Genomic DNA, 25900 nt, shown 5'->3' on the forward strand with positions numbered 1-25900 from the left:
TAAAAACAGAATAAAAGCAAGTTGGAATAAAATGTAGAAAAAAAATTTAACAAAATAAAACCTGGGAAAATTAAAACAAAAAGCAAAGTTTAAAAACAGTGGGACGACAAACTTGAACTAATGATGTTTCAGTAAATCAGTTTAACTAGGCAATCCTAAACAAATGTGTTTTTAATCTCAATTTAAAAGAACTCAGGCTTTCAGCACTGACTTACACTGACTTACAGTTTTCTGGAAGTTTGTTCCAGATAAGTGGAGCATAGGAACCAAATGCTGCTTCTCCATGTTTGGTTCTGGTTCTAGGTATGCAGAGTAGACTTGAATCAGAAGACCTTAGTGGTCTGGAGGGTTGATACACTTATAACAAGTCTGTGATGTATTTATGTGCTAAGCCATTCAGGGATTTATAGACTAACAGAAGTATTTTAAAGTTTATTCTCTGAGCTACAGGGACCCAGTGTAAGGACTTTAGAACTGGGGTGATGTGCTCTACTTTCTTAATCTTAGTGAGGATGTGGGCAACAGAGTTGCTGCTAATTGATCCAAATTACACATGAATAACGTAAACTCTATGGTTTTTGTTGAAGGCAGTGGAGCAACAGTGGCCATGGGGCCCTAAGCAGCCACATAATGCACTTCATGGCAGGTCTGGCTCTTACATGCATGCCTGGTATGAGGGATTGCTGAAAAGACAACGACACAATGCAAGCAAGTTTCCACTGTCACTACATGCTCATCCAGGAGGAGGCAATGCTGTGTAAATGGCTCGATGAAATTTGCCTGTTTCCTTGGGTAGAAAACTTTTAACCAATCTGTCTGCATGATCCCATTGAACTGACTTTTTAAAGTTCCTTGAGATGACGTGTTGTGATTTGTCACTATAAATAAACCGCATTGAATAACTTAACTATTAATTACTTATTTAGTTATTAATGAACAAGTTTAAGCTCCTTACTATTTTTTAGAAATATGATTTCTGTTTTGCCTCTATTTCCTGATTTACAGTAAGGCTTGGTTAAATCGTGCATAATAAAACGGGTTCATAAATTATCTGCTACCACTTCTACCTTCCTCTTGCATCTGATATACTCTTATTGTTCTTGAAAGAAAGAACTAAACTGCATTATAAAAATGTTTTATTGCTTTCAACACATTCACCTATATCAGCAATCTTAGTTCAATATAAACTGATGACAGACAATCAGTCACTTATCATGCAGTCTCATCCAAACACTATTGCTCCTACTGAAATTAGGTCATTTATTCTCCACAGTGGCATACCTAGTTTTCTTCTCACTTTGATGCCGACTTTTGCTGTTAGACCAAAACTCCTTGCGTATTTGCAGCATTCCCTATGACTCCCTTGTGAACTTTATTCTTCAGCTGGGAGCAAAAGGTCACATGTAAAGAAATAAAACATACACATGAAGCAAAGAGAAAGATATTTAGGGCAAATTATTCTGTACCTCACACATATATTGAAAAAATGGCTAAAAACATATGGTTTATAGCACCAGTGATCTCAGAAAAGCGAGATTTTACTGCAGTACAATCATTTGCTCACAGATGTTGCATGATGAATAGTGAGTTGGAACTGCATTCAATATTTAAAGTTAGCATGAATTCTGTAATTTTCTTTCAAGGAGTTTGAGCCACGTGCCATTATTTCATGAATAAATAGGTTTAGTTAGTTGAAACAAGCATGCTGATATGTAATCAGATAGAATTTATATGCACATTTATTGCTGAAATATTGGACAATAAACACTCTGATGTCAAAGAAAGACTTGGTTTAAAATCGATGCAACTGAGGTGTACTTTTTACAACAACAGGATATTTGTGGCTGCCACCATTTATCCATTGTTTCCAATACCAGGCCACAGTGACAATTGTATTCCCCAGGCTGTTGCACAGTATAATCTCCATCCTGCCCACAATGCAATTCTTGTCAAAATCTGTCAAGTACTGGCAATCCATGCCAAAGTATTGTTGAAAGAAGTATTGTCTGTGTTTAGTGACCCTCACTTACTGCTTTGAGTGACAGTGAAGTGCTCTGACAACTGTCTTTAACACACTAAAGGACTTATGATGCCACCACTTATGTCTACTGTCATCATTTGCATACCCAAACAGTCAGACATTTTCTTCTGCAATTTTGGAAATTGGGTTGCAGCGGTACAATGTCCAGAGGGAAAAACAAAACAAATATCTATCTTGCAATATACTTTAGGTCACTATAAGAAATCCCAAGGTGTTTACATTCCAGGTGGGACATAGAGTTCTTCCAGTAAGTTATGTGTCTGCCCTACGATCTCTGGATCAGGCGAGTCTCCAATCTATTTATTCATGTCCTCCTCAATCCCACCACAAGGTTTCTTCTTGCTATTTCCAGTCATCAGAGACTGCACACCTCTCTCTGTTGTAACTGCACAGCGAGGAAAATATGTGGTAAACAAAAGACTGGGAAGGAACCAATTTTAAATTCCTATTTGGGGCTAACTTAAATTTAGAATTTTTTGATGACCTCTAATTATAAATCTAAATTACTTCATATGGTCAAACCTGAATCGAGATATTATGTGCTGGACAGAGTTTGTTTTAAACTTGGTTTGAAATTTATGAAGCCTTTGTTATGCTTCTGAAGTAACAGAGTATTTTTGACATTTTATTGACATCAAGACAACCTTAAATTGATACAGGCATGACAATTATGTACAGGCGAAACATGATTAGAGATATTCTGCATTTTGACTTTGTGGAGTCTATTTGTGAAAGCGACCTAACAAAAACAACTGAAATTAAATAATATATACATTGAAATTCTTACTTTTTTCTCTAAAACATAGTTTAAATAGCTTCTTGCCTCATTTTTGTGGACCATTTTTGTGCATTGCACACTTGCCACAAAAGGGGATTGTCCAGTTCATATGGTCACTGTTGTTCAACATCAATTAAAGCTCAATAGGAAGGTAGTTATGTGGAGAACATATTTTTATCCCACTGCTGACTGAGCTGAACCTGCGCCTTGAAACCATCTTGGCGCAGCTTATCGCCACTGAGTCGCTGACAGGGTCACTCAACAGCGCCCTAACGAAGGTGGGGTACCAACCCTGAAGAAAAGGAACTTCGTGAATCTTATACTTCACTGTCTAACTGTTTGTCACAGGGTTTAGGAATATGGGATCCCTTCCTCTCCACCCATGTGCGGATCCCACACTTGAGCGGTTGCGCTGCGCACGCCTCTGATGGATCATTCTAATTCAGCGATCCTCTCCGGGTAGATGTGGTACGGTGTGGCTGATAGTTGCGGGAAGAGTGCGTGAGAGTCTGCGCGCGTCCGTTTTAATATGCACCCCTAGAACAGAGAGAGCCAAAGGAAGGAGAAGGAGGAAAAGACAAGAGGCGGGAAAGGTTCGTGTCTGGCTGAAATCAAGGGTTGAAGCGGAGAGCTCACCAGTGGCGGGCAGATCAGCATTTTGCGCTCCCTTCGAGGATTTGATGGATATCTGATCAGTGGATGTGATGCCCATATATATCATCGACCGAAAATTTCCTGACATATCTGGTAAGTCTCCACACGCAGCCCGAGCTGGACCCGTAACGCAGTGCCATCTGCGTGATCGGCGTGTGTGCGTGCGCGTGTGTGCGCTCATCACCATCATTATTATGATTATTATTAGGCTACTATTTCTTTTTTTATGCCGCGCGTGGCTTTGCCGGTTGGGTGACACGGGGCAGTGTGCACCAGTTGACCATAACACCCCCCTCGGAGTTCCCAACGTGCAACAGGAGATGAGACGCTGGCACGCATTAAGTGTTTGCTGCAGCTGGATATTTTTATCACCGGAGTTTAACACTGAATTGGGTCCAGTTGGAAAATAGTGATCTGACTGGGTATCGTCTCCTATTACTTTATCAGCAGTATTAGGTTCAATATTCTTTTAAAAGCTATTTTTACTTACATGTAGGAAAGCAATTTAGGAAGTGTAATACTGATCTAGATCACATCACCTCTGGGCATCATGTCTCTTCTCTCAGAAGTAATTTAGAGCCAAAGGCCCTGAGCTGAGAACTCCTTTTTTATGTACTACCTTCATGCAAAGTAGGTCACATTTCCACTGATACCTATTTAGGTATACACGTAGATTGCAGAAAAAAGTGACTTTACTCTGCTGAAGTGCAGACACATAAATGTTTTAGGGTGTCGTGTTGAATTATGTTTAATTTCAAAGAGGCTTGTGAGGTATGTGGCTGGTAATGATTAAGATATTCATATCAGACCATATAGATGGGGAGTGGAGAGAAAAAAAAAGAGCTGGGACTTTTTCTGTCTTTGGTTTTGGTAAACCATTATCCTACAAATACAAACTCATTTGAAAGAGTCCTCGGACTGTGACTAGACCTTTCAAGTTCTGAGTTATATCCATAAATATATTGTTTTTTCTTTTTTTCTATGTTATATTTCCCTCTGTAATGTTTTTCTGTTCATGTACAGCACTTTGAATCGTCTTGTTACTGGTCAAAAAGTGTTCTATCTAAGGAAACCCAGCAGATTGCATCAAGTCATGATAAGAAGCATTTACCCCTCCTGAAAGAGCATGTAACCACAGTAGATCATTGTCTGCATTGTTGATGGCTTTGCAGCAATCCCTCATACCAAACATGCATGTAGCGACAGTGGAGAGGAAAACTCCCTTTTAACAGGAAGATACCTCCAGCAGAAGCAGGCTCAAGGTTAACAGCCATCTGCCATGACTCACTGCGGGTTTGAGAAGACCCCAGTTAGGAATCGTTGTTTTGTACTTACAGTATATGATGCTAAGGCCTCCTTTAGCTCTATGAACTGTCTTGTTACTGAAAAGGGCTTTATAAATAAACTTGCCTTGCTTTACCTTTAACAGAAGCAGAATGACTCAGTTGGACAGTTTCTGACCTTGAAGAAGACACACGGATTTAAGGGTCAAATATAACCATGATATCTATTTATATAATAGTTAATGAGTTATTATGAGACAATAACAATCAGCTTTTGGGTTTTTTAAAAACAGTTTCATACATCCCTTCGACTTCGATTTCCATCGACTTTGCAAATAAAGATAATAAAGAAAAATACTATAATTTTAAAAAATACACAGTATTGAAACAGACGTGGAAAACATGGTCACCTCTTTCATTTCAGTTCAGCTTTGTTATTTAGCTTTCAGTACAAATATTGTGTCAAGGCACAAAAAAAATCTGAATTCAACCCAGCCATTAAAAGATTAAAATTGAATTAGATACATTCCAAATCAATCCTGGTTTTTAAAAAATGCACTTAAGATCAGATTAATAGATAATAAAAAGCTTTTCTATTTAAGGAAATTTGTTTTCATATCTGTCCTATCAATAGTGAGAACTGACACTAGGCAGGGAGAATTGAACGGCCCAGCAGCCACCTGGGATGGAATCAGTGAAGCGAGGTTCAAGGTGATCCGTTGGTTTTAGTGAGCCTAACTCTGGTCATGGGGCTTTCCACAGATTCTAACATGGATTCTGGAGCATTTTCATCCAATGTGTTGGCCGTTTCCCCTGACAAATACCTGCTGCATGGGTATCTGCCATATGTATGACCTAGAATGACTCTGATGAGGGCTCTGGTCATTATGCCACTTTACAACTTTGTACCTTTGCAATTCGGATTGTTTCTTTATATAAAAAAATGCTATCTGCCTTAGGCCATTTCATTCTGACTATGTACCAATTTGTACCCGTCAGAGGGACCTTTTGGGTCTGCTTTGATGACTGATGATTTGAAGAAATTTTCTATATGCTATTCTTGGTCTTCTGTTAGAAAATTTGGTTATCTTACTTTGGTAGAAACTCTCTGAATGCAACAGTTTGCTTAGAGTTGTTTTGTGTTCAACAAGGGGTCATAAGCTGCCATATAAAAAACAACTGACCCGAACAGGATTCAGAAACTAAATTAACTACAAAGAAAGATACATTGATTTGGCTTAAGTACATGGGTATGGAATTTTTTAAATAACAGGTACAAACTGGATAAATCAATGGAATCACCATTTTTGCTCTCTATCAGATAATCGTGAAGGAAAAGCAGGAAGTCCACCTCTGAATGCCTTAAAGTCAATGGAGGCTTTGGACTGGCCTAGTCAAAGTCTGGACTTAAATCCATTAAAATGCCCTGACATCATATAAAACAGGCGGTTCATGCACAAAAACCATCCATTGTGGTTGGATTAACACAAATCTGCAATGAAGCATGGGCCTAAATCAATATAAATAAATCTCAGAACCTGCTGGATGACAGTTGTTGCTCCCAAGAGTGGAACAAACGGTTATTATGTTTAAGGAGCAATTGCTTTTTTTTTTGCTACATATAGGGGCAGCTTTGTTTGGATAGCTTTTTGCCCCTTAATACCAACAGTCATTATTTCAAGAGTGTGTCTTGTATTTATGCAGGTTATCTTTGAAAAGCAAATACAAAAGAAAGGGTACAAATACTTTTTCACACCAGTGTACACAGAGTAAAGACGTTATAAGGGTATATGTGACCCAATAACAATTTACAATGAAGTAACAAAACATATTGAAAGACTGAGTGGGGCATTGTGTTGCAATGTGTAACCTGAGTTTCATTGACTTTAAAGTAGTGTTGCACTGATACCGATACCAGTATCGGCTGGGGCGCCGATACCGCACTAAAATGGTGGTATCGGTATCGGCGAGTACCAACAAATAGGTCACAGATACCATTTTGATGTTTGTATGTCACTTGAACGCAGCCTTCTCTCTCCCGACACTCACTAGTTCTACTGGATTCACTTTGTATTAGTCTTTTTTCCTGCTTTAATAAGGTAGCAGCTTGACAAAGCCATGATGGCAATTATTTTACATCCAAGTAGTGTGCTGTTCTTCATATATACACACACACATAATTTTCAAAGTAATGGTATCGGTATGGTATCGGTATCGGCCGATACTGCAGAGCCAGGTATCGGGTATCGGTATCGGGGCCAAAAAATGGCATCGGCACAACACTGCTTTAAAGCCAAGTCTGTTCAAGATGTTTAACTTAGTCTTTTCCCTTATTTTAATAAATCCCACAGACATTCAGTTGCTTTGCATGCATCGTGTCATGACTGAAGTGATTGATGATAATGTATAATCTCTAGTGCTGACATGCACACACAATTTTATTACAGCTGTGGGACTGCTGTCATAGTGATCTGTTTTTTTTTTTTTTTCATTCAGGGGAAGTTCTGCCCTCTCCTGCAGTCATAGACGAGCTGACAGGAAGTTTTGATTAACACATCCACTTGTTTTCTCCCAGTGTCTTATCACATATTTTTTATGACTCCAATATCTGTTTTTTTTCACTTCCCCATCTTGTGATTGTAAACTTGCATTCGGTCGTCACTCTCCTGCAGTAAATCGTATGACCTGCGGTGATGTCATGCCCGCTTTCGGAGCCCAGAAAATAGCCTGGAGGGAGCCGAACTCGCTGTGTACAATAACGTGGTTGGATAATTACCATAATCAGGGAAGTTTACTTTACGTTGGTCTATTGTTTTGCCATACAGAGGAATGATAGGCAATTTGACACTCAGCAAGAAAATATTTTCCAGCGATAAATGTAGGTGTGTGTCTTAAATGATGGGCCTGCTCCTTCAGAGGAAGGAAAGAGACTTTGGTCATACGATGTTCTCATCTCAGGCAGCTCACATTGAGACCCACCCATCTGCACTGACACCTCATGGCACTGGCTTGTAAAAAGGGTGCTGGGAGGCCGTGGATGAGTGTTTGTGTGCAGGAGTCCATGCGTTTCTGTTAAAGGATTAAGGATTAATTGCCTTCAGACCTTCACAGACAGACTTAACTCTTTGTTACATGAACTTTGTAAAGTTCTCTCCTGGCTCCTGAGAGGAAAACAATACTTGACTGTAAGGAGCAGAGAAAAAGTCTGGCTTTTTGTCCAGTGTGTTTCTTTTTTTCCGGCTGTTTCTTGATCTGGAGTGCACAGCCGCAAGGGTAAGAACCTCCGTGGTTTCACCTTTTGCTGTATTTTCCTCTTTTGTCCTTTTATTATGACTCCAGTTTGTCCTTGATCTTTATTTTCCACTTCTTGTTTTTACATTTTTGTCAGCTTCAAAGCATAGGAAGGTTGAAAAAGTGTCAACTTTGTAATTGTTAAATACATCCTTTCAGTTTTATTTCTCTCTCTGGAAAACAGTTGCTTGATGAATTCAAAGGTTAATACATAAATGGACTTGGATATTTAGATAGCACCGACAAAAACAATATTAGCAATCAAGATGCATCAGTTTTAGATGACCAATCCTAACATAATTTTAATGATCTTCAATTTAGTTTTTTTCAACTACTGAGTTAATGGACTTACACTGACTTTGTTTTAATAACACCACAACCCCATTCCTACTTTGCCTCATCATGGTTGCTCAAGAGCCCCAAGGTGTCATGTTTTATTGGTTTGAGGAGCCTTTGCTGGAGCAAGGCACTTTAGGATTTAGCAAGCTGAGTTAGAATCTTGTAGACAATAAGTTACCTTATTGTAATTTCAATATTTCAGGCAGAAACTAAATAATCTCTTAAAAATGTATGTGTATGTTTAAAGTACACTGTTTCAGAATAGTTTCTGAAAAATCTCCTAAGAAAAAAAAATTCAACATTGGTTTGTAGGGAAATTTCCTGACAGCTCTTTTAAGATGTTAAGTAAAAATTTACTTTAACAGGCATTTACCAGTATAAGATTCCCAAGGTATAGCATTGAGTAAAATATAACAATTGTGTGGCATCATGGTGTTCAGATAAACAATAAAAAAATATATAGAAATATATATATAAAAGATGGTCTAACAGATTTAATCTAAAACAGAAAGCAACCAATATTCCAAATTCCTAGGAAATGAAGATTGCAACACTGATATTGAAGAACAAGTTTCTTTTATGCATACAAATTGCAATAGTTTAATAGCTCCAAATGAAATAAAAATAAATAAATAAAATACCTCCAAATGATTCATACCCCTGGAAAATTTAGGTTTAAAGTAATGATTTAGTTTTATCAACATTTCCTACTGGAAATAAATGTTCATCTTTGGGATTGGCCCAGTCAGGGTCTAGACTTAAATCTGATGGAAAATCTGCGGAGGGAGCTAAGGGTTAGGGCAATAGCAAGGTAGCCCTTCAACCTCAAAGACTTGGAGCTCATTATCCAAAGCCATTGGAAAATTCCAATGAAAACATGCAAAAAATGCTGAGGATTGATAAATAATGTTTGATTGCTGTTTTAACAATAGATATTTTTTCCACTGATTTTTGAGAAGTGTGTAAATAGGTTTTCATAGTGAAAACTAATACTCCTCCTACATAATTTAATTATATTTTGAAAGATCTTATTTTGTATCTAACACAAACTATGAATACATTTAGGTTTAACTGTAGATACATATAAACCTCAATTTTTATGGATTGTGCATTTACATACCGTTTTCCTGAAACAAGCTTTGTGTTTCAAGTTTCTAAAAACTCCCTCTTAAGCATCATGTAATTTTTATCCATGCAAACAAACTAACTATGCCTGCCTTGTAAGTGGGGGTACCTATAAATGTACACCAACTATGCCTGGCTTGTAAGTGGTGGTATAAAGCAGAGAAACACACCAAAAACCAAGGTCTAAGATAACTGAGGTTTTGGGTTAGATTTTTATTTGATATCACTTTAAAATAATTGCACATTGATGTGGCTATACGTTTTCTTCAGAAGCTGCACAAAAAACTTAACGTCAGGAACCTGGACTACTGCCATTGCAAGCTCTCACAAAAGTCTGGCCCAAATGTTATTTATAATAGTTTTTACTGTGAGTTTGATTTTTAAACTGTATTACATATACTATGCATATATTGATTTAAACAATATATATATATATTAAAACAGTTTAATTTTTCATGGTTTTAAATACTTGAAATAACTAGTTACCTCTTACCGGGTCTTATTAAGAGACGCAGGAATGAACAGAATCTTGCCAAACCAATATTACATAGCTATCTTCTCATAAGAAAATTCAGCAGCACTCTATGTTCGATACTAGCAATCTGAACATTGCATTATTAAATATTAGTTTGCTTAAAGTTGCATTGTGCAAGTTTTGAAGTTTGAAGTTGAATTTTCTTCCCATACACGCCCTTACAATTGCGCGACAGGTAAAATGAGTTATCCTCTGTTTACCACAGTTCCCTCTATAGGCTGGATTAGTCAGTTCATCAGAGAGTGATTCAGACTGAATCCTCTGGGCATGTGCGTGGGTGTGACGTGCTGTGCGATGTCATTCACCTGGCTACTTTGTTGAGTCTTTGCCACCATTGATGCATTAGCGAGAGAACACGGGCTAACTTTAATATTCATAGCTTTCTTACCTCAGAAGACGGTATGCCTCTAGACAAATTACCCGTGCAGTCTCAGTTGCAGATGCTTTTCCTCTTCTCCCATGCATGTGCACAACACTGGTGTCATTTCAGCTTGTCGCCAGAGGGGGCAGACATCTGCAAAAATCCTGGAATTTACACTATGCCCCTTTAAAGTAGTGTAAATTACAGGATTATGCTGACAATGTGCTAGCCTCGTGAGACCATCCTGATCTCGCGAGCTTTCAAGGTTTCACTCGCAGATCAGTCAGGCTACTCTCCGTTAAAGAAAATTTGGAGCCGTTCACCAAACGAACGTCCAATCAGCGTTGGCTTTGAGGCAGGTTGAGGTGTGACGCAACGAGAAGATCGACAGTTCAGTCTAAAGAACATGGCGGCTTCAGCCGATGAAACTAGCGTTAGCGTGGCTATCGAGCAAGTTTTATCGGAATTACAGAGTATTTCTCTGATGAGCTAACGAGCCTTTACCTGCAGCAGCAAGAGTAGCTTGGCTTGTGGTTGTGTTTTCGTCGTCGCTCTGTTACGAGCGACGACGAATCTGATTGGTTTATTTGGCCCGTCTATCACCAACATAGGCCAATCAGCTAACCAGTATTTTCGCCCCTTCCCAAAATTACTTCAACGGAAGGTTTCCAGATGGATATGCGGAGCAAATCTATCTGGCGGAGTCAGGTAAACAATGTGCAGCATATACCTTTAACCTCATAAGACTTGAGGATTTTGGTTTAAACATAGGCTTTTAGACACCTTAATAAGGGCTTAAAAATAGTTTATCTTCAAATATAAATACTTGATGAGTTATAAGCCTCATTTACAAATCTGTCAGGAGAGAGAAAATATGTTTGAAGATAAACTGATAATTTTTAAGTGTTGAAAAACTTGTTTAGGCTAAAATTCTCAGGTCTTAAAAGTTTAAAGCACTGTAGATTTATATTCTTACTTACAAACTCCAGTGACATTTTTAAGGACAGTTCCCTATGGTCACTTGTGTCACAGTCATAGTTATATCACAGTAATATAAAAAAATGGGTCTAAAATATTCCCTTTATTTTCCTGTTCAGTCAGTGACACAACTTTGAGGAAATTTCTCAACATGTGTCAGTATTGTCTCATTTTGAGCCAACGAACAGGCAAGTTATAAAATCCGTTTTGTCTGTTGTGAGACTGCTGATGTTGCAATGGCATTTTAAGTTGCTGAAAAGATTACAAAAGTCAGGTCACACCACATATAACCCAGTTTGAAAGTAGAAAGCTACCCTGAAGTCCTGGTTTGTGCACACTGGGTAAGAGGGCGCATTTCTTTGTTCTGCAACAAGCTTCCCATCCATATTTTGGGTTACCACAGTGATAGTGACCTCGCCATTTAGTTACGGTCTCATGTTGTCTATTGCAGGCATTGAGGACCTTCTATTGAGCTTCTTTTGCAGTGTTTAGTCTAGCCTGGATGTTAGAAACTGATGCCAATTGGTTCTAGAGAAAATGTATGCTAGCAGGATCTTATTCAGTAAGAGTAACAGGAGTCTACTACTGGGACAGTTTTGTTAATTCATTTACTAATCATTTATTCTCCCATTAGGTGAGTCAATACTGCTGGCTGGCGAAAGAGGAGATCTGAGAATGACAGAGACCAACACCCCGAAATCGGCAAAGAAGCCCCGCTGGACCTCTCTGGAAATTGGCCTCATTACTATTGTCTCTTTGCTGTTCATTGTCATTGTTGCCCTCATCATCCTCTTTGCTACCCAGAAGACTGGTGAGTGTTTTGATTGAGGATGAGCACTGAAAATTGATAGATTTTTATGTGCTTTTCTTATCTTTAATGAACTCCACAAAAATTCATGCAGCCAAAGGGATTTTTCATGGTCTTTCATTAGGTTTCACTGCATGGTTAATGGTAAGCACTAAAGAGCATGCAGAAGAACTGCACTTTGCTCAGATAGGAGTCACTTGCGCTTGAGTCGTGTGCTTTTAAGCACAGTGCTACAATACAGTCTGTAGTACAGAATAAAAAAAAATATGAGTGTGTTCAAAGGTCCCCTTTTAAAAGGTTTGCATGTCTCAAAAACACTGTCTCAAATTTCCAAATGTAGGCTTAATTCCAAGAGCCGGTTCAGGCATGGGTTTTTTTCTGGAAAATGTTATTCATTTGGCATTTTTAAAAAAAGGATGATGTATAAATACAAATGGGGAATTAAGAGCAAGGTTCAAACCTATTCTCTGTTTTGGTTCAATGTCAAAGTTTGAGGCCTTGCTTTTTATATGTTTTACTTTAAAGTAAGCAATCAACTAGCATTTGAGCACCAGTAATCACAAGCAGGTGATCTATAGATTAATTATTGACAAAGTTCAGCGGGTCATGATTGCAGAATCCTGACAGAAAAGGTCATCCAATTAAGTTTGATGGAGTTTGTCTGGCTTCTGTGGGCGTGTTGAGCTATTATTAATTTTTGCAGTCTTGTGCTTAATAAATATGTGAGCTGCCCTGTCAGGAAAACAAACCCTGAATAGCTTGTCTATGTTTGAAGCGATATGTGCTCCCAGCCATGTTCATATTGTGCGCACTCAGATGTAACCCATGGAGTGGTGTATTAAAGGTCAGATAGCAATCTGCTGATGTATCGGCGCATCCCAGATTAACTTTGACTAAGACAGAGCAAAATAAATGCTAGGGAGTAGTTTTGGTTAAATACGTGCAACAAATGAATTGAAAAAAATAGAAGCAAAGAAAAATAGGGAACTGAATAAGGGACAGATTCAGACAGATGACTAATGAGTGCAGAAAACCCGACTGAGTGTTTGTGATTTGTAAAAAAAATGTATGTTCTCTTCCAGATGAAATCTGCACCACAGCCGACTGCACGCAGTCAGGTAAGCAGCTTGAGATTGTTTGTTTTGTTTTTTTTCTCTATTGTTTCATCCTGAAGGCTTTGACTTTTCCCAGAGGGAGACAGCTATATGAGAACTGAGACTGCTGCAGTAGCGTTTTGGACATGTTTACCCAAAATGCCTCTACGAAACCTGAACATACTCCCTTTTCACACAAAACCATGATGAAACAGGCATGATCACCCACTATCATCATGCATGTTCTGTTACATATAGTTAAGGCCAGATATATTCATACTCCTGTCAGATTTTAAATTAAAATTGTGTTCAATCAACCATGAGTTTTCTTTCTGGCAGGTAAGACATATTTAAAAAGATAATAAAACAACGTACAATGAGTTTTGGTTTAGAAAAAACAACAGCAAATTATCTGTTTTAATTTTAATAAAAAATGGCATGTCAAAAATGTCATACCCTTCTCAATAAGCAATCAACAGCAATCAAACCCTTCTTATAATTGCTGACCAGGTTTTTTCTTCTCTCTACTGTTATTTTGATGATTTATCTTTGGTGATGAGCTCCAAGTCTTTGAGACTGGAGGGTCTCCTTGTCATCTCCCTTAACTTCAGCTTCTTCCACAGATTCTCCATCGAATTCAAGTCAGCATTCTGCCTGGGCTACTCCAAAATGTTAATATTAGTTGCAGTTTGAAGGATCAGCTCAGTAAAGATAAAAGATTACTTTAAACTTATGTGTAGAATAAGAAAACCCCAAAGGGAGCCATTATGACTCAAAAGGTAGGCTAAAATATATCAAACAGCAACATATCATGCCCCGATCTACAAGAAAGAACTAATGAGAAACACAGTCATTGATGTCTCTCTGTTTGGAGAGGGTTACGGAGCCATAGCTAAAGCTTTGGGACTCTTAAGCGAACCACATTAAGAGCCATTATTCACAAATGGAGAGAACATGGAATAGTGATAAACCACAAAGAATGGTGCTCCACACCAATAATGACTCATCCCAGAGGTAAAATAAAAGAACCAGGCCCAACATTTAAAATACTGCTGGCTTAGTTACCTCTATTAAGATCAGTGTTTATTATTCAACAATAGGAAAGAGACAGAGCTGAGGAAGTTCAAAGGCAAAAAATGTTAACCAAAAAGAAAACAAAGAATAGGCTGTTGGGGAAATGTTCTTGTGGACAGACATGCCAAAAGTAGAACTGTCCACTCCTGTTAAATCTGTATTAAAACCATCACAAAATTTAAAAAAAATACCATGCCAGCAGTCAAACATGGTGGTGGTATGGTGGTGGTCTGGGACTGTTTTTGTTTTAGGACTTTAGGATAACTTGGCAGAATGGACTGAACCATGATGCCTGCAATCCTAAAGGAAAAATTCTTAAGGATAATTTTTATATGTTTGTGACGTTGGGCTCAAACGTAACAGGATCATGCAGCAGAAATATGGTCAGAGCCACATCAGCAAATCCACCTCTGAATGGTTAAAAAAATTACTTTTGGAGTGGCCTGGTTGAAGTCATCGATGTACATAAATACACAATATATAGCTATACACATTGAATGGCTAGTGAATGGAGTGAGCTTAGAGCTTATGTAATATAAATGAGCAGAAGGATAGCTTTGCCAAATAGTTTTTTTCACTAATTCTCACATTCCAACCAGTGGAAATGTAACTGATACGGGCCATTATCCCAGTGTTTAATTTGATAAACCTATAATCAAATGCCTCCTATCTTTCCCTCAATCTTATCTAATGACAGAATACATTATCGCTTTGTCTCCTCCTTAGACACATATTTGTACATGGGATAACAATTTACTGGTAGAGAAATGAAAACTGCAATAACAAGTAAAAAAAAATGAACATCTTTGGTACCAGTTTTCAGCAACAGATGCCAATTTATTTTCTGAACCATTTCTGCAGAGTCCGTGTCCCAATTCAGTCAGATTTGATAGACAGCCTTGTCACAAGGGATCTCCAAGCGAACACCCGTCTGTAATTTAATTGCAGCTTGAAAAAAGAGGAACATATTTTCACTACTGGTGCCTGAACAAAACCCAATTACTGCTGCTCCGCTGTTTTATCTTTGCAAATCTCTGCTAATGTTAGGATTTTACTTGTCTTGGAAATGATATCTAAGTGAAAGGACATTGGAAAGAAAATCTACTTCAAATTTTTTTTTGTGGTACTGTCAGTTATTTCTTTCTACCAGAATGGCAGAAAGTATTTTTGACAAACTTCCAAAGCTTTTATAGCAGGTGCTCTGTGTAACATATTTCCCCATGTCTCTCCTGTGATCATTTAACATTTGAACAGTTTATTTTCCACTTATAAGACCCACGATCACGACTCCACCTTACTAAGAGGTCTTACCTAGCAACAACCTTGCAAAACAAGATTAAATTAAGATAAAAATGAGTAGTCTGACTCAAATGGCTGAATGATAAATATTTTATGTTTAATTAAATGAGTCAAATTAAATGGAGCAATTTTAGTGAATCGTGTTTATTCACAAACTTCCATATAATATCTCATTGTTAATGATGAATGAACACATTAACTTTTGTGTTAGGACCATCGGAAGGGAGCTGTTTGGCTCTTTAGATTTGTAGGATAAGATTACTCTAATCACAGAGATTTGGAGCTGCTTTCCTGTTTCTAGCATTAAGCTAATCAGCTGGTGCCTTCATCCTTCAACAGGTTCACAGTTAATCTTCTCTTTGAACACTTTGGTGTAAGATGATTAAGCACATTTCCCAAAATGTCAGAGTATTAATTAGTGACATGGGAGGCATCTTTAATCTCCCCGTGGTAGTTTTTGAAAAAAGACCTCATTAAAAGTCCAACTTGTTATGACCTGTGATGTGGTGCTCGTTTCTTTTAGACAGGGACTTTTATTTTGGCTTTTCACTATTAGATTCTTTATTGAGGAGATGTCCTGTTTTATTTTGAAATGCCTGTTTTGTACACCTTGTACACCTCAGTGAGTTCATGTCTTGGCACACAGCTGTTTTAAATCAGCTGTGGCTACATTTGTCAGTCTCAGAAGGAAGTCTGACTTCCTTCTCCTCTGCCAGGCCTTCGTTATGTCCTATCTTGCTGCTGCTCTCTTGTTGCTCTCCAGTTTTGCTAATTTAGTTTCCTGCCTTCCAGTGCACCCTGATTGTAAGTTTTATTGCCGTCCACACAGTCTTTCTGGTAGCACTAAAGTGTATTTAATCTGTGTAATTTGATAGGGCTTCTTTCACCTTGTACTTTTGCAAGCTTGTTTCATACTTGTTTATGGGTATTTTTTTTCCCCCTACACTAAAAGCTTGCCTTATCTCAATTTCCCTTCAGCGTCCCGCCTCATTGACAACATGGATGCTACCGTGGACCCTTGTGACAACTTCTATCAATATGCTTGTGGAGGATGGCTGAAAAAGAACATTATCCCAGAGACCAGCTCTAGATACAGCACATTCGACATCTTACGAGACGACCTGGAGGTCATCCTCAAAGGTCTGAAACCTGCATGAATCTGCGAAAATAATTACAGTTAGTTGACGGTATTTCAAAAGGTTTTCATGGATGCTTCTTTGTTCTTGATTAGGAGTTACAATCTCAATGATTTTGAAGCTTTTTAGTAATTCAGTTCAACAAGTTAGACTCAGCTTCATTAAGGAGGCTATATATAAATTAGTTTTTTTTTTTTTGGTGAATTTGATGTAAAACCGGAATACATGATGTAACATTTAATGTTATGGCCCGCACAATCATGAGAGACTGCTGTTTTTGACAATTGTCCAGCAAAAAGTCATTGATATCTTCCACAAAGGTAAGTCACAATAGGTCATTGCTAAAGTAGGCTGTTCATAGTCCTGTATCTAAGCATATAAATGAAAAGTTGTGTGGAAGGAAAAAGGGGTTGGGGTGGGGGGAAGGTGCACAAGTAAGAAATATAACTGCAACCTTAAGAAGTATCAAACTCCAGTCCTTGAAGGCCGGTGTCCTGATATATTTAGATGTGTCCCTGGTTCATTTCATTCTGGTCCTCAGGATACAATTAAGTTCTTTAGAACCCTGCTAATAATCCCTTTTGATTCAGGTATTTTGAATCTGAGATATGGCTAAGAATTGCAGGATAACAACCTACCAGAATTAGAGGCTGATACCCCTGCTTTGAGAAGATTGCAAAGCAAAGTCTGGTTAAGAGTTTGGGAGATATTCATGAGGTATGGGCTGCAGCTGAAGTCACAGAAGGGTGGAGGGGCACAGAATCCAAGATGCTTAAGGTCTGGTGTGAAGTTTCCACAGTCAGGGAAGTTTTTGGGAGCCAGAGTCTATGCGGTATTGTCAAGAATGAGAGACCGCAGATCCAACAATGCAGACCTGCTTAATGCCACTATTAAAGCAAGCTGCGCTCCCTTAACTCCTCCTGGAGGCACAGGCTGATTAACTCCATGCCACACAACCCAACTGAGTCATGTGTGCAAATACTTTCCAGTACATGAACATACTCTTCAGCAGGCTGATATTTCTGGATGAAAATTGGTCTCAAGTAATCGACATTTCTGAGAAACTGAGGTTTGAGCTTCAGTAAGCCGTCGTTATGAAAGTTACCAGGAGAAACACTTGGAATAGCTTTATCATTCTATGTGTATGCATCTGTATGACAGTTTCCAGTTTGAGATGCACCTGTAGGCCAGAAAACATAAGTGTGTGTGTTTTTTTTTTTTTTTTTTTTTTTTTTTTTTTTTTTTTTTTTTTTTTTTTTTTTTTTTAATCCAACTGCTTTGCAAAGGAGAACAGCTCCTTTTGAGTTGCTTGGATGTATGATTTTTTTTTTTTTTTTTTTTTTTTTAAGAGGACTGCCCTTCAGGGACTGCAGCTCTGTAGATATCACAGATGCCACAAGAGTCTGGCTTCACTTCTATGTGGGACTTTGTCAGCAGAAAGCAGAATTGGTAATATCAGTGTGTTTGTGCCTAATATGCAGTTTAGGCATTTTTTATATTAACACGGTGCAAGGAAAATCTAATTTAGTTTTTGTGCATTAGGCTCAAGTTTTTTTTTTTTTTTTTTTTTTTTTTTTCTCCTCCCTTCTTTTAGCAGGCATTAGGGGCTTGTTGGTCCTTGTGATATACAGAGAGGGTCACATTACTTTGTGAATGTGTTTGTGTGCCTTGTGGATTTATGGGTGTATGTGTTTGTGTGAGGTCCATATTTCACCCAGGGTTGTCTGTGAGAAGGCCGCTCGAGTGCTCAGCTGAAGGCACTAAAACTTTATGGAGGACAAGCCCTCCATGAACAACAGAAACTCTTCATCTGCCATGAATTTACAAATTAAGTGGCAGTACTTTTTTCATGTTAAAGGGACTAAGTGAAGCTTCAGGGGTAAGAAAACGCATTTAGGAAGTTAGGAATTATTTAATGAAATAAAATGATTTGAGCCAGCCTTTCCTTTTTTTTTTTTTTTTTTTTTTTTTTTTTTCTTTCAATGATGGTGGAAAATTAGGGGGTTTTAAAAACTGCTCATTCTGGCTTTTAACATTCTGATTATTTCTTAGATCTGTAACTTGAATGATGGTCGAAATGGGTGGCTAGGATTTAGACTTTTGGGAATCTATTGGTAAATAAATTTTACCAATAAATTCTAACATAACATTTCTGACATTGCACCTGGAATTCTACCTCAGACTCCTTGACGATACATTTATTAAAACAAGTGTTTTGGTTAGGATTCAGAAATGTTTCTGCAAAAGGTTTGATACCCTCCTGAACTTTCTCCATTTTGCCATGTTACAATGCGTTTTATTTGACAGACCAACAGTGCAGTGGAAGCAAAAGGATATCTGGTTGTCAAAATATCTCCTGCATTTGTAATAATCTCCGCCTGAGTCAATACGTTTTAGAACAACTTTCAGTGCAATTGTAGCTGCAAGGCCTTGCTGGTATGTTTCAGTTTTGCACATATAGAGGCTTCTATTCTTTTACAACTTTTTCTTTGCAGAACAGTTCAAGCTTCATTAGGTTAGATGGAGAGCATCTGTGAATATCAATGCGATGGGTTCTCATTTACATTTGGGTTTTGACTCCAACTAGACCATTCTAACACATGGATATACCCTAATTAAAGCTGTTCCATTGAGCTCCGGCTACATGTTTAGTGTCATTGGCTGGAAGGGGAATATGTACAGCCTTTTTGAATGGTTTTCTACCAAGAATGAGCTTAATCTCTCCCCATCAACAACAAATAGCTTCTCATCCTCTGTTAATGGAAAAACTACCTCAAAGCATGATGTTTCCTCCACCCAATTTCCTTTGGTCACTTGTCTGGGATGGTGTTCAGTGATGTGCATTTTTTTTTCTTTCTGCCACACAAGTTTTTGTTTATGAATAGCAAAAACTTACATTTTGCTCCTATTCGATTCCACTAATTCAGTGTTCCCTATGTAGTCTCTGGCTTGTGATAAAATATGAATGGGACTTGTGACCATCTTTCAACAATGGCTATCTTCTTTCCACTTCTGTAAAAAAAAAAAAAAAAAAATCCCTGGATTTTTAGAGTGCACAGCTAACAATTGTCTTGTCAGCAGGCTTTCCCACCTGTGCTGTGGATCTTGTGGCTCCTCCAGAGTTACCTTTTGGCACCTTTTCTGATTAAAGCCCTCTTTATCTGGCCTTTTGGCTTTTGTGGGCATCTTAATTTTTTTGTGTTTGCAGTTGCACTGTGCTCTTCGTGTTCAGGTAAATGATTCAACGCTACTCTTTGAGATGTTCTAAGCTTGGATATTATTTTATTGCCAAACCCTGCTTTAGACTTTTCCACAACTTTTTATTGAACTGTCTGTGTTCCTTGGTATCCATGTTCCGTAATGTTCTCCTAACCTCTGAGACTTAGAACACTAAGTATTTATACTGAAATGAACTTGTCATGGCAATCGGTTGGACTGCACTTTATGTATTTGTATCAAGATAAAAGGGGGGGGGGGGGCTGAATACAAGATCACCCTCCCCCACCCACTTTACAGAATTTGCTTCATAATAAACAACTTGAAAACCCTAATTTTCCTTCCACTTCTCAATTACAGTACATGCCTCCACGTGAGCCACTGTTTAGTATTTATTGAACTTTTTTAGAATGTGGGGGGAAATAAAGTTTTTTAGCAATCTGATACCATGGGCATATACATGGTGCATCTGTTTAAAACCTAATAATTTCATACTCCTTTTTCTTTCTGGGTCTTTTGAAAGTGAGGTTTTTAACAGAGGTGTGTAAGGAGAAGGAACAAAAAAATTGAAAAACAAGCAACAAAAGCGGAACTGTGGGCAAAGTGCAAAGGTTGATGCCATCTAATTTTTAGCTTAATTGCTCTAAATGCTGTTTACTGCCAAAAGGAACGGCACTGCCAGAGGACTGTTCCTAATCATTCAACAGCTTGATCCCCACCAACCGTCAGTGTTGTGCTCATTCCTCTGGGCTGTGGAGCTCACCAGCCAGAGATGGAATGTCTCAGGCTGTACAGTAAACACATGTGCAGGCTTACTCTGTGTGCCTCCATGTAAAACTCTATTTTAGAGACAAATAAAGCAAAGTGCATGTAATGAATAAATGGCAAGAAGGCATAATGTTCCCTAAAGGCTTTATGCTGTCAGCCATTATGGTTAGCATTGTTCTAAATGACTGGGTGACCAGTCATTTATGACCTCTAATTTAAAAGTTGACATCAAACATGCAACCTATGATCCCAGGGCTCGTTACGGCTGCTTGTTTGAACATCACCACCTGCTGATTGATGGATGCTTTTCCTCTTAACAGCTGCATAAGTCTGAAAACACCTGGACACCTTTGGGCTTGGGCTACATGATGGCAGTAAAACAAGTCTGCATGCTTGTATATTTAAGTAAAGAGTAGTGTGGTTTGCAGTTTCTTGTAAATGCCTTGGATTGTTCTTTGCTGCTGTAAAAGGCCATAAATGATTAATAATGAGAGGTTTTTTCTCTCTCTGATTCTTTCAGCATTCTTGCTCGCAAGCTTTTTTTTTTTTTTTAAGTTTAATTTCCCACCTCCCTCTCAGGTGTGGCATACTGTGCAATAATTTGCCCAATTGACCATGAGCATTTTAATTACTAATTAGTTTGTTTCTTGGAAGAGGTAGGTGGGAAGCGTATCGGGCATGGGAGGATAAAAGGCTTTTGTTAAAAAGAAAATGATGTAGAGCTGAAGTAAAAGAGCAGAGGTGAATGACAGATGGAGATGATGGGTGTTGAAATGTAGGCCAAGAAAAGAAGGGCAGCTTAGATGTGAAGTGAAGATGAGTTTTGTAACCAGGGGGATCAGGGTGTATGGCTTTGAGGATAGGTCAAGGCACGTGAAGCAGCATGTGGTAGTCATCTCCTGGCTTTACCCAGTGTATCAGTGAGTGCTCCAAACGAACTGCCAAGTTGCTGCTTTGTGCAACACTTCAGGAATTTATTTCCCTCAGACTCAAGGCTAAGTTTAATTGCATGACAGTGCTTATATTATACAGTTTGTAAACTTCTGAAGATTTAAAGCCCATTTGTGGTCGTTCTGATATCAAATCTGATACAACAAATGTCAACTTTAAATTGAGAAATATATTTTCATCTAAATATAATAAGCACAACATTCGGACAATATTGCTACGTGGAGTGATACGACTATGGTTAACGCAGATGTTCCTGGCCTACAGTTGTGAATCAGAACATTTTCCAACCAGTATGCACCAATTACTTGTACAATGCCTTGCAAGTTCTATATTACTCTTTGAACTTTATCTTGTTCCACTCTCAAAATTCAGTGTTGCAATTTTATGTGATAGGCCGATGCAAAATTGTACATAATGTTTTAGTGACAGGGAAAATGTGTGGTTTTGATTATACTTTTTGACTACACTAATTATACTTTTACAATGAAGATTTAGAAAATGTTGTCACTTGTATTTGGCCCCTGTTGGCTTGCAGAAGCATATCTTATTGCAAATGGAGCCAAAAGTCTTGACATATATGTTCTGTGTCTGTGTGGGTGCTGGGACCACCTCTCAGAATTATGGGCTCCCACCTAGTTGGCTCCTGAGACATTTCACACTGGCCGTGGGCAGCAGGGGCTATGCTGAGCATCCCTTCCTCATCAACTCTTAGGCTAGCTCACCAGGTGTAAAGTAAAATGTTATTTCTAAAGCACCTTTCATAGACCTTGATATCGCAAAGTGCTTCATAGGAGCAAAAGCCATTCAAAAACACAAAGTGCTTAAGCAAATGCTTGTCTAAATAAACAATGTTTCAAATGTTTCTTAAAACACTGTGGATTCTGTTCAGTGAAGAGATTTTTGAAATATTCCTTAAATGATAAAGGCAGTTACTAACTGGTGACTTACAATGATTGTCAAAGGATAAGGAACTGTCAAAAATGACACCCAGGTTTTTGGAGACTACTTTTCACAGTTGGAGTTAAAGAAGCGAGTTGCTGCCTGATTATAGGAATTTTATCATCACGGGAAATGATAAGGGTTCCAGTTTTGTTTTCATTTAACTGGAGATAGTTGTTATGCAGCCACATTTTGATTACTGACAAACCTTCTGAGTCCAGACAGCTTGTGCATCTCAGATGGTCCAAAAAGAGCAATGCAGCTGGATATCAGCATATAGATGGTAAGAAATATTGTATGGCTTTTTAGGATGTTCCCCAAAATTATACAAATGCAACAAAGAGAACTGGACCCAAAATTGAACCTCGAGGTACTTCACAAGACAGTGGTGCACTGAGTAAACATATTTCATAAAAATAGTAAAAGACATGTCTAAGTATGAAGTGAACCAGTTTAACACAGTGCCAAAAATGCCAAACAAGTCTCTGTGAACCAGAACAGTATGATCCACGGTGTCAAAAGCTGCTGTAAAGTCCAATAAAACCAGCACAGAGTAGTGACCAGAGTCTGCTGCCATCAGCATGTCACTGGTAATTTTTAATCATGCTGACTCTGTAGAATGAAATGTAAAAAAAAAAAAAACAGATTGAAAAGTATCCATAAAGCCCTTTTCATCCAAGTAGCAGTTTAGTTGTTCTGCTATGGCCTTTTCAATGATCTTGGATTAAAAATGGTAGCTTGGAGTTTGGCCTGTTGCTTTCAGGGAGAGAAAGATCCAAGTGTGGCTTTTTGACAGTGGGCAGATGACGGCTTTTTAAATAATAATAATAATAAAAAAAAAGGCACATACCTCGAAGAAAGAAGAGTTCATCAGTTTCACAACAACAGGGCCATTGAAGTAAGTCATAAAGGTGAAGACTATATACGCCCCCTACCTTTTGGACCATCTGAGTTTCAACAGTCCAAGGCATGTTGGTTAGGGGGAGTCCTTTGCTTTGTGCTGGCCGGTCTTGCTGCTGAGATACAGTACTCTGTGGTGACCCCCTGTATGTAATGGTGTTACAAAAAAAAAAATTGTTGTTCCATTCCAATTATGTTGCATGATGTATGGCACAATTCTCTGACATGTTCAAAGCTTTGGATACTGTTGTATAACCTGACCCTGTTTTAAAGGCATACTATGCAACATTTTTCAGTTAATGTGTTCCATACCGTTTTGGATGATTAAATGAGTCATTTCAGGTCGAACAAAGGTTTTCTCGGCCGCCCTGGTGGTCTGTGGGGGAAATACCGTACTTGCAATTGCAAGAGCCCTCGCCCGCCACACAGCAAGCTCGTATGGCATACAGGAGAGAAAGCACGGATAACCCAGCTATTACACACGCAACAGAAACAGCGATATGACCGACTTTACAGCCGTTAAACTTTCCCAAGACGATGTCCCAGGCGCACGGATTACTGGTTGCACCAACCTTCAGCTCAAACGATGGCTTGAGGTTCGAGGGCTTAAAAAGACTGGAAAACTGGCCGAGTTGATGAACGGTAAGCTTTGTTTTTTTTCTGCGCGGCGATCATGGCAGCGTCGGCCGTTTTTTTTTTGTTTTTTTTTTTTTTTTTTTTTTTTTTTTTTGTTTTTTTTTTGCAATCACCGTCCAGGAATGGGTATATGTTTAATGTTTGTCTCATTTGAAATGTTTTTGAGTAAGCCTGGTAGCAGGCTATCATGTTAGCGCCTGCTACCATGATAGCCTATATGCTATCATGGTAGCAGGCGCTACTTTATTAACATGTCGGCCACCAAAATACTCTTACCTTGACTTGATGTCGCTGGAATTGGGTCAGGATGTTCTTCGGTTGTGCCCTTTCCTCCGACAAAATGCTTGCTACATATGTACTTGAATTTGGTAACTTTTTCCGGGTTGAACTGTTGTGTAGGCCGACCGCCCCCGGTCCCAGCGCACACATTTCTCCTTGGCAGTCTTGAAGAAAACATCCTTCATATGCGGCCGATCGGCGTAACTCGAGTCGCTGTTGCACGTTCCATAGCAACAATGTTTAAAAACCATGGTCTTAGATTTGGAAAAAGCAGTCGTTTACCGAGTAAAACCTAGGCTAACGCACGTCTCTTTTACAGCAAAACAACGGCGGCTTTCCGGAGTTTGCCCCACTGCGTACCACGTGATGTGACGTCATCGTGACGTGTGTTTCCTAAAATAGTCTGCTGCGCGGTACCCCATTGCAAGAGCCCTCGGCCCCAGCCACACAGGCTCAGAAGGTCTCGTGCAAGACCGCGAGAGTCGGTCTTGCTTTACGGCGAGAACTCCATGTGTTTTTGCCCTGCTATTCACTATATGCACGCGCGAAAGCAACAACAAAGAACCGCGTGTTAACATCAAATAAATATGCAAGCATATCAAGTTTTTTTTTTTATTTAATTTAATTTTTTTAATTTTATTTTTTTTTATTATTTTTTTTTTAATGTTGGCGAGGCAGCCGCCTCGCCAAGATAGCGCTGCGGGAAACCCTGATGTTCATACTTTCATTGTGTTAGTCATTGTTTGTACTGCTGGTTTTTTTTCGACTTTTCGTTGCGTTTGCCTGTCTGCTAAGCTCAAAACAACCGCGCCTGGCTTGACGGAGAAACCAGAACAGCTGAGCATTTTTATGACGGTGCACTTTTACTTTCGCCCTCTGGGGGGAGCCTCGCTGGAAAATCAACCCCGGTTGCATAGTATACCTTTAAAACTTTTCTGCAACGTCATCACTGACCTGTCTGCTTTGTTTCTCGGCCTTTGATTCAAATTGTTTGCCAGTGTTGTCTAAATAAATTAACGTGTCTAAATAAATTAGACACAGGTGGAATCTATTTACAATATGTTTTTTCTAAGGCAGACAGTTGCAATGGATTTTATGTTGGTATCAGAGTACAATAGGAGGTTTACTTCTAAAATAATTTGATAACCCTTTCCTTCTGCTTTTTCTTTTTATTAATCTCTCTCTTAAAATTCCAAGACAAATCAATGCTTAAGCTTGTAACATGGCAAAATTTTGGGGGGAAAATCACAGGGTTAATATACTTTGCACGGTGCTCCGATCTCCTGTAAGGTGGTAAATTATCCCTGTCTGCTGTTCCACAGTCACAACTGCTCTGGGCAGTTATTCACAGGAAGAATTAATAAGGAGAAATTGATGATTATCAACATAATGTGACTGGCAAAGTGTTACTTCAT

General features: G+C 38.6%; 1 protein-coding gene and 1 long non-coding RNA gene across 4 annotated transcripts in view; one reads left to right on the forward strand and one right to left on the reverse strand.

Moving 5' to 3' along the window:
• Positions 1 to 1119: 1119 nt before the first annotated feature.
• Positions 1120 to 3544, reverse strand: LOC110369097. Its single transcript, XR_002428703.2, has 2 exons — positions 3456 to 3544; positions 1120 to 3356 (listed from the first exon to the last, which is right to left on the reverse strand). It is a non-coding gene; the product is annotated as an uncharacterized LOC110369097 (long non-coding RNA).
• Positions 3351 to 25900, forward strand: part of LOC105932605 (neprilysin) — a 51309-nt gene continuing 28759 nt past the window's right edge. Inside the window, exons 1-4 of one of the 3 annotated variants that reach the window (XM_012871836.3) lie at positions 3351 to 3566; positions 12020 to 12196; positions 13276 to 13311; positions 16639 to 16800. In XM_012871836.3, the coding sequence (XP_012727290.2) occupies positions 3524 to 3566; positions 12020 to 12196; positions 13276 to 13311; positions 16639 to 16800 (418 nt within the window). In that variant the 5' untranslated portion in view covers positions 3351 to 3523. Of the gene's footprint in view, positions 3567 to 7800; positions 8030 to 12019; positions 12197 to 13275; positions 13312 to 16319; positions 16465 to 16638; positions 16801 to 25900 lie in introns of those variants that run through there. The other 2 variants (XM_036149670.1, XM_036149672.1) reach the window with 2 other exon arrangements.

This window comes from Fundulus heteroclitus, chromosome 18 (assembly GCF_011125445.2).
Source record: "Fundulus heteroclitus isolate FHET01 chromosome 18, MU-UCD_Fhet_4.1, whole genome shotgun sequence".
In the NCBI taxonomy this organism is placed as follows: domain Eukaryota; kingdom Metazoa; phylum Chordata; class Actinopteri; order Cyprinodontiformes; family Fundulidae; genus Fundulus; species Fundulus heteroclitus.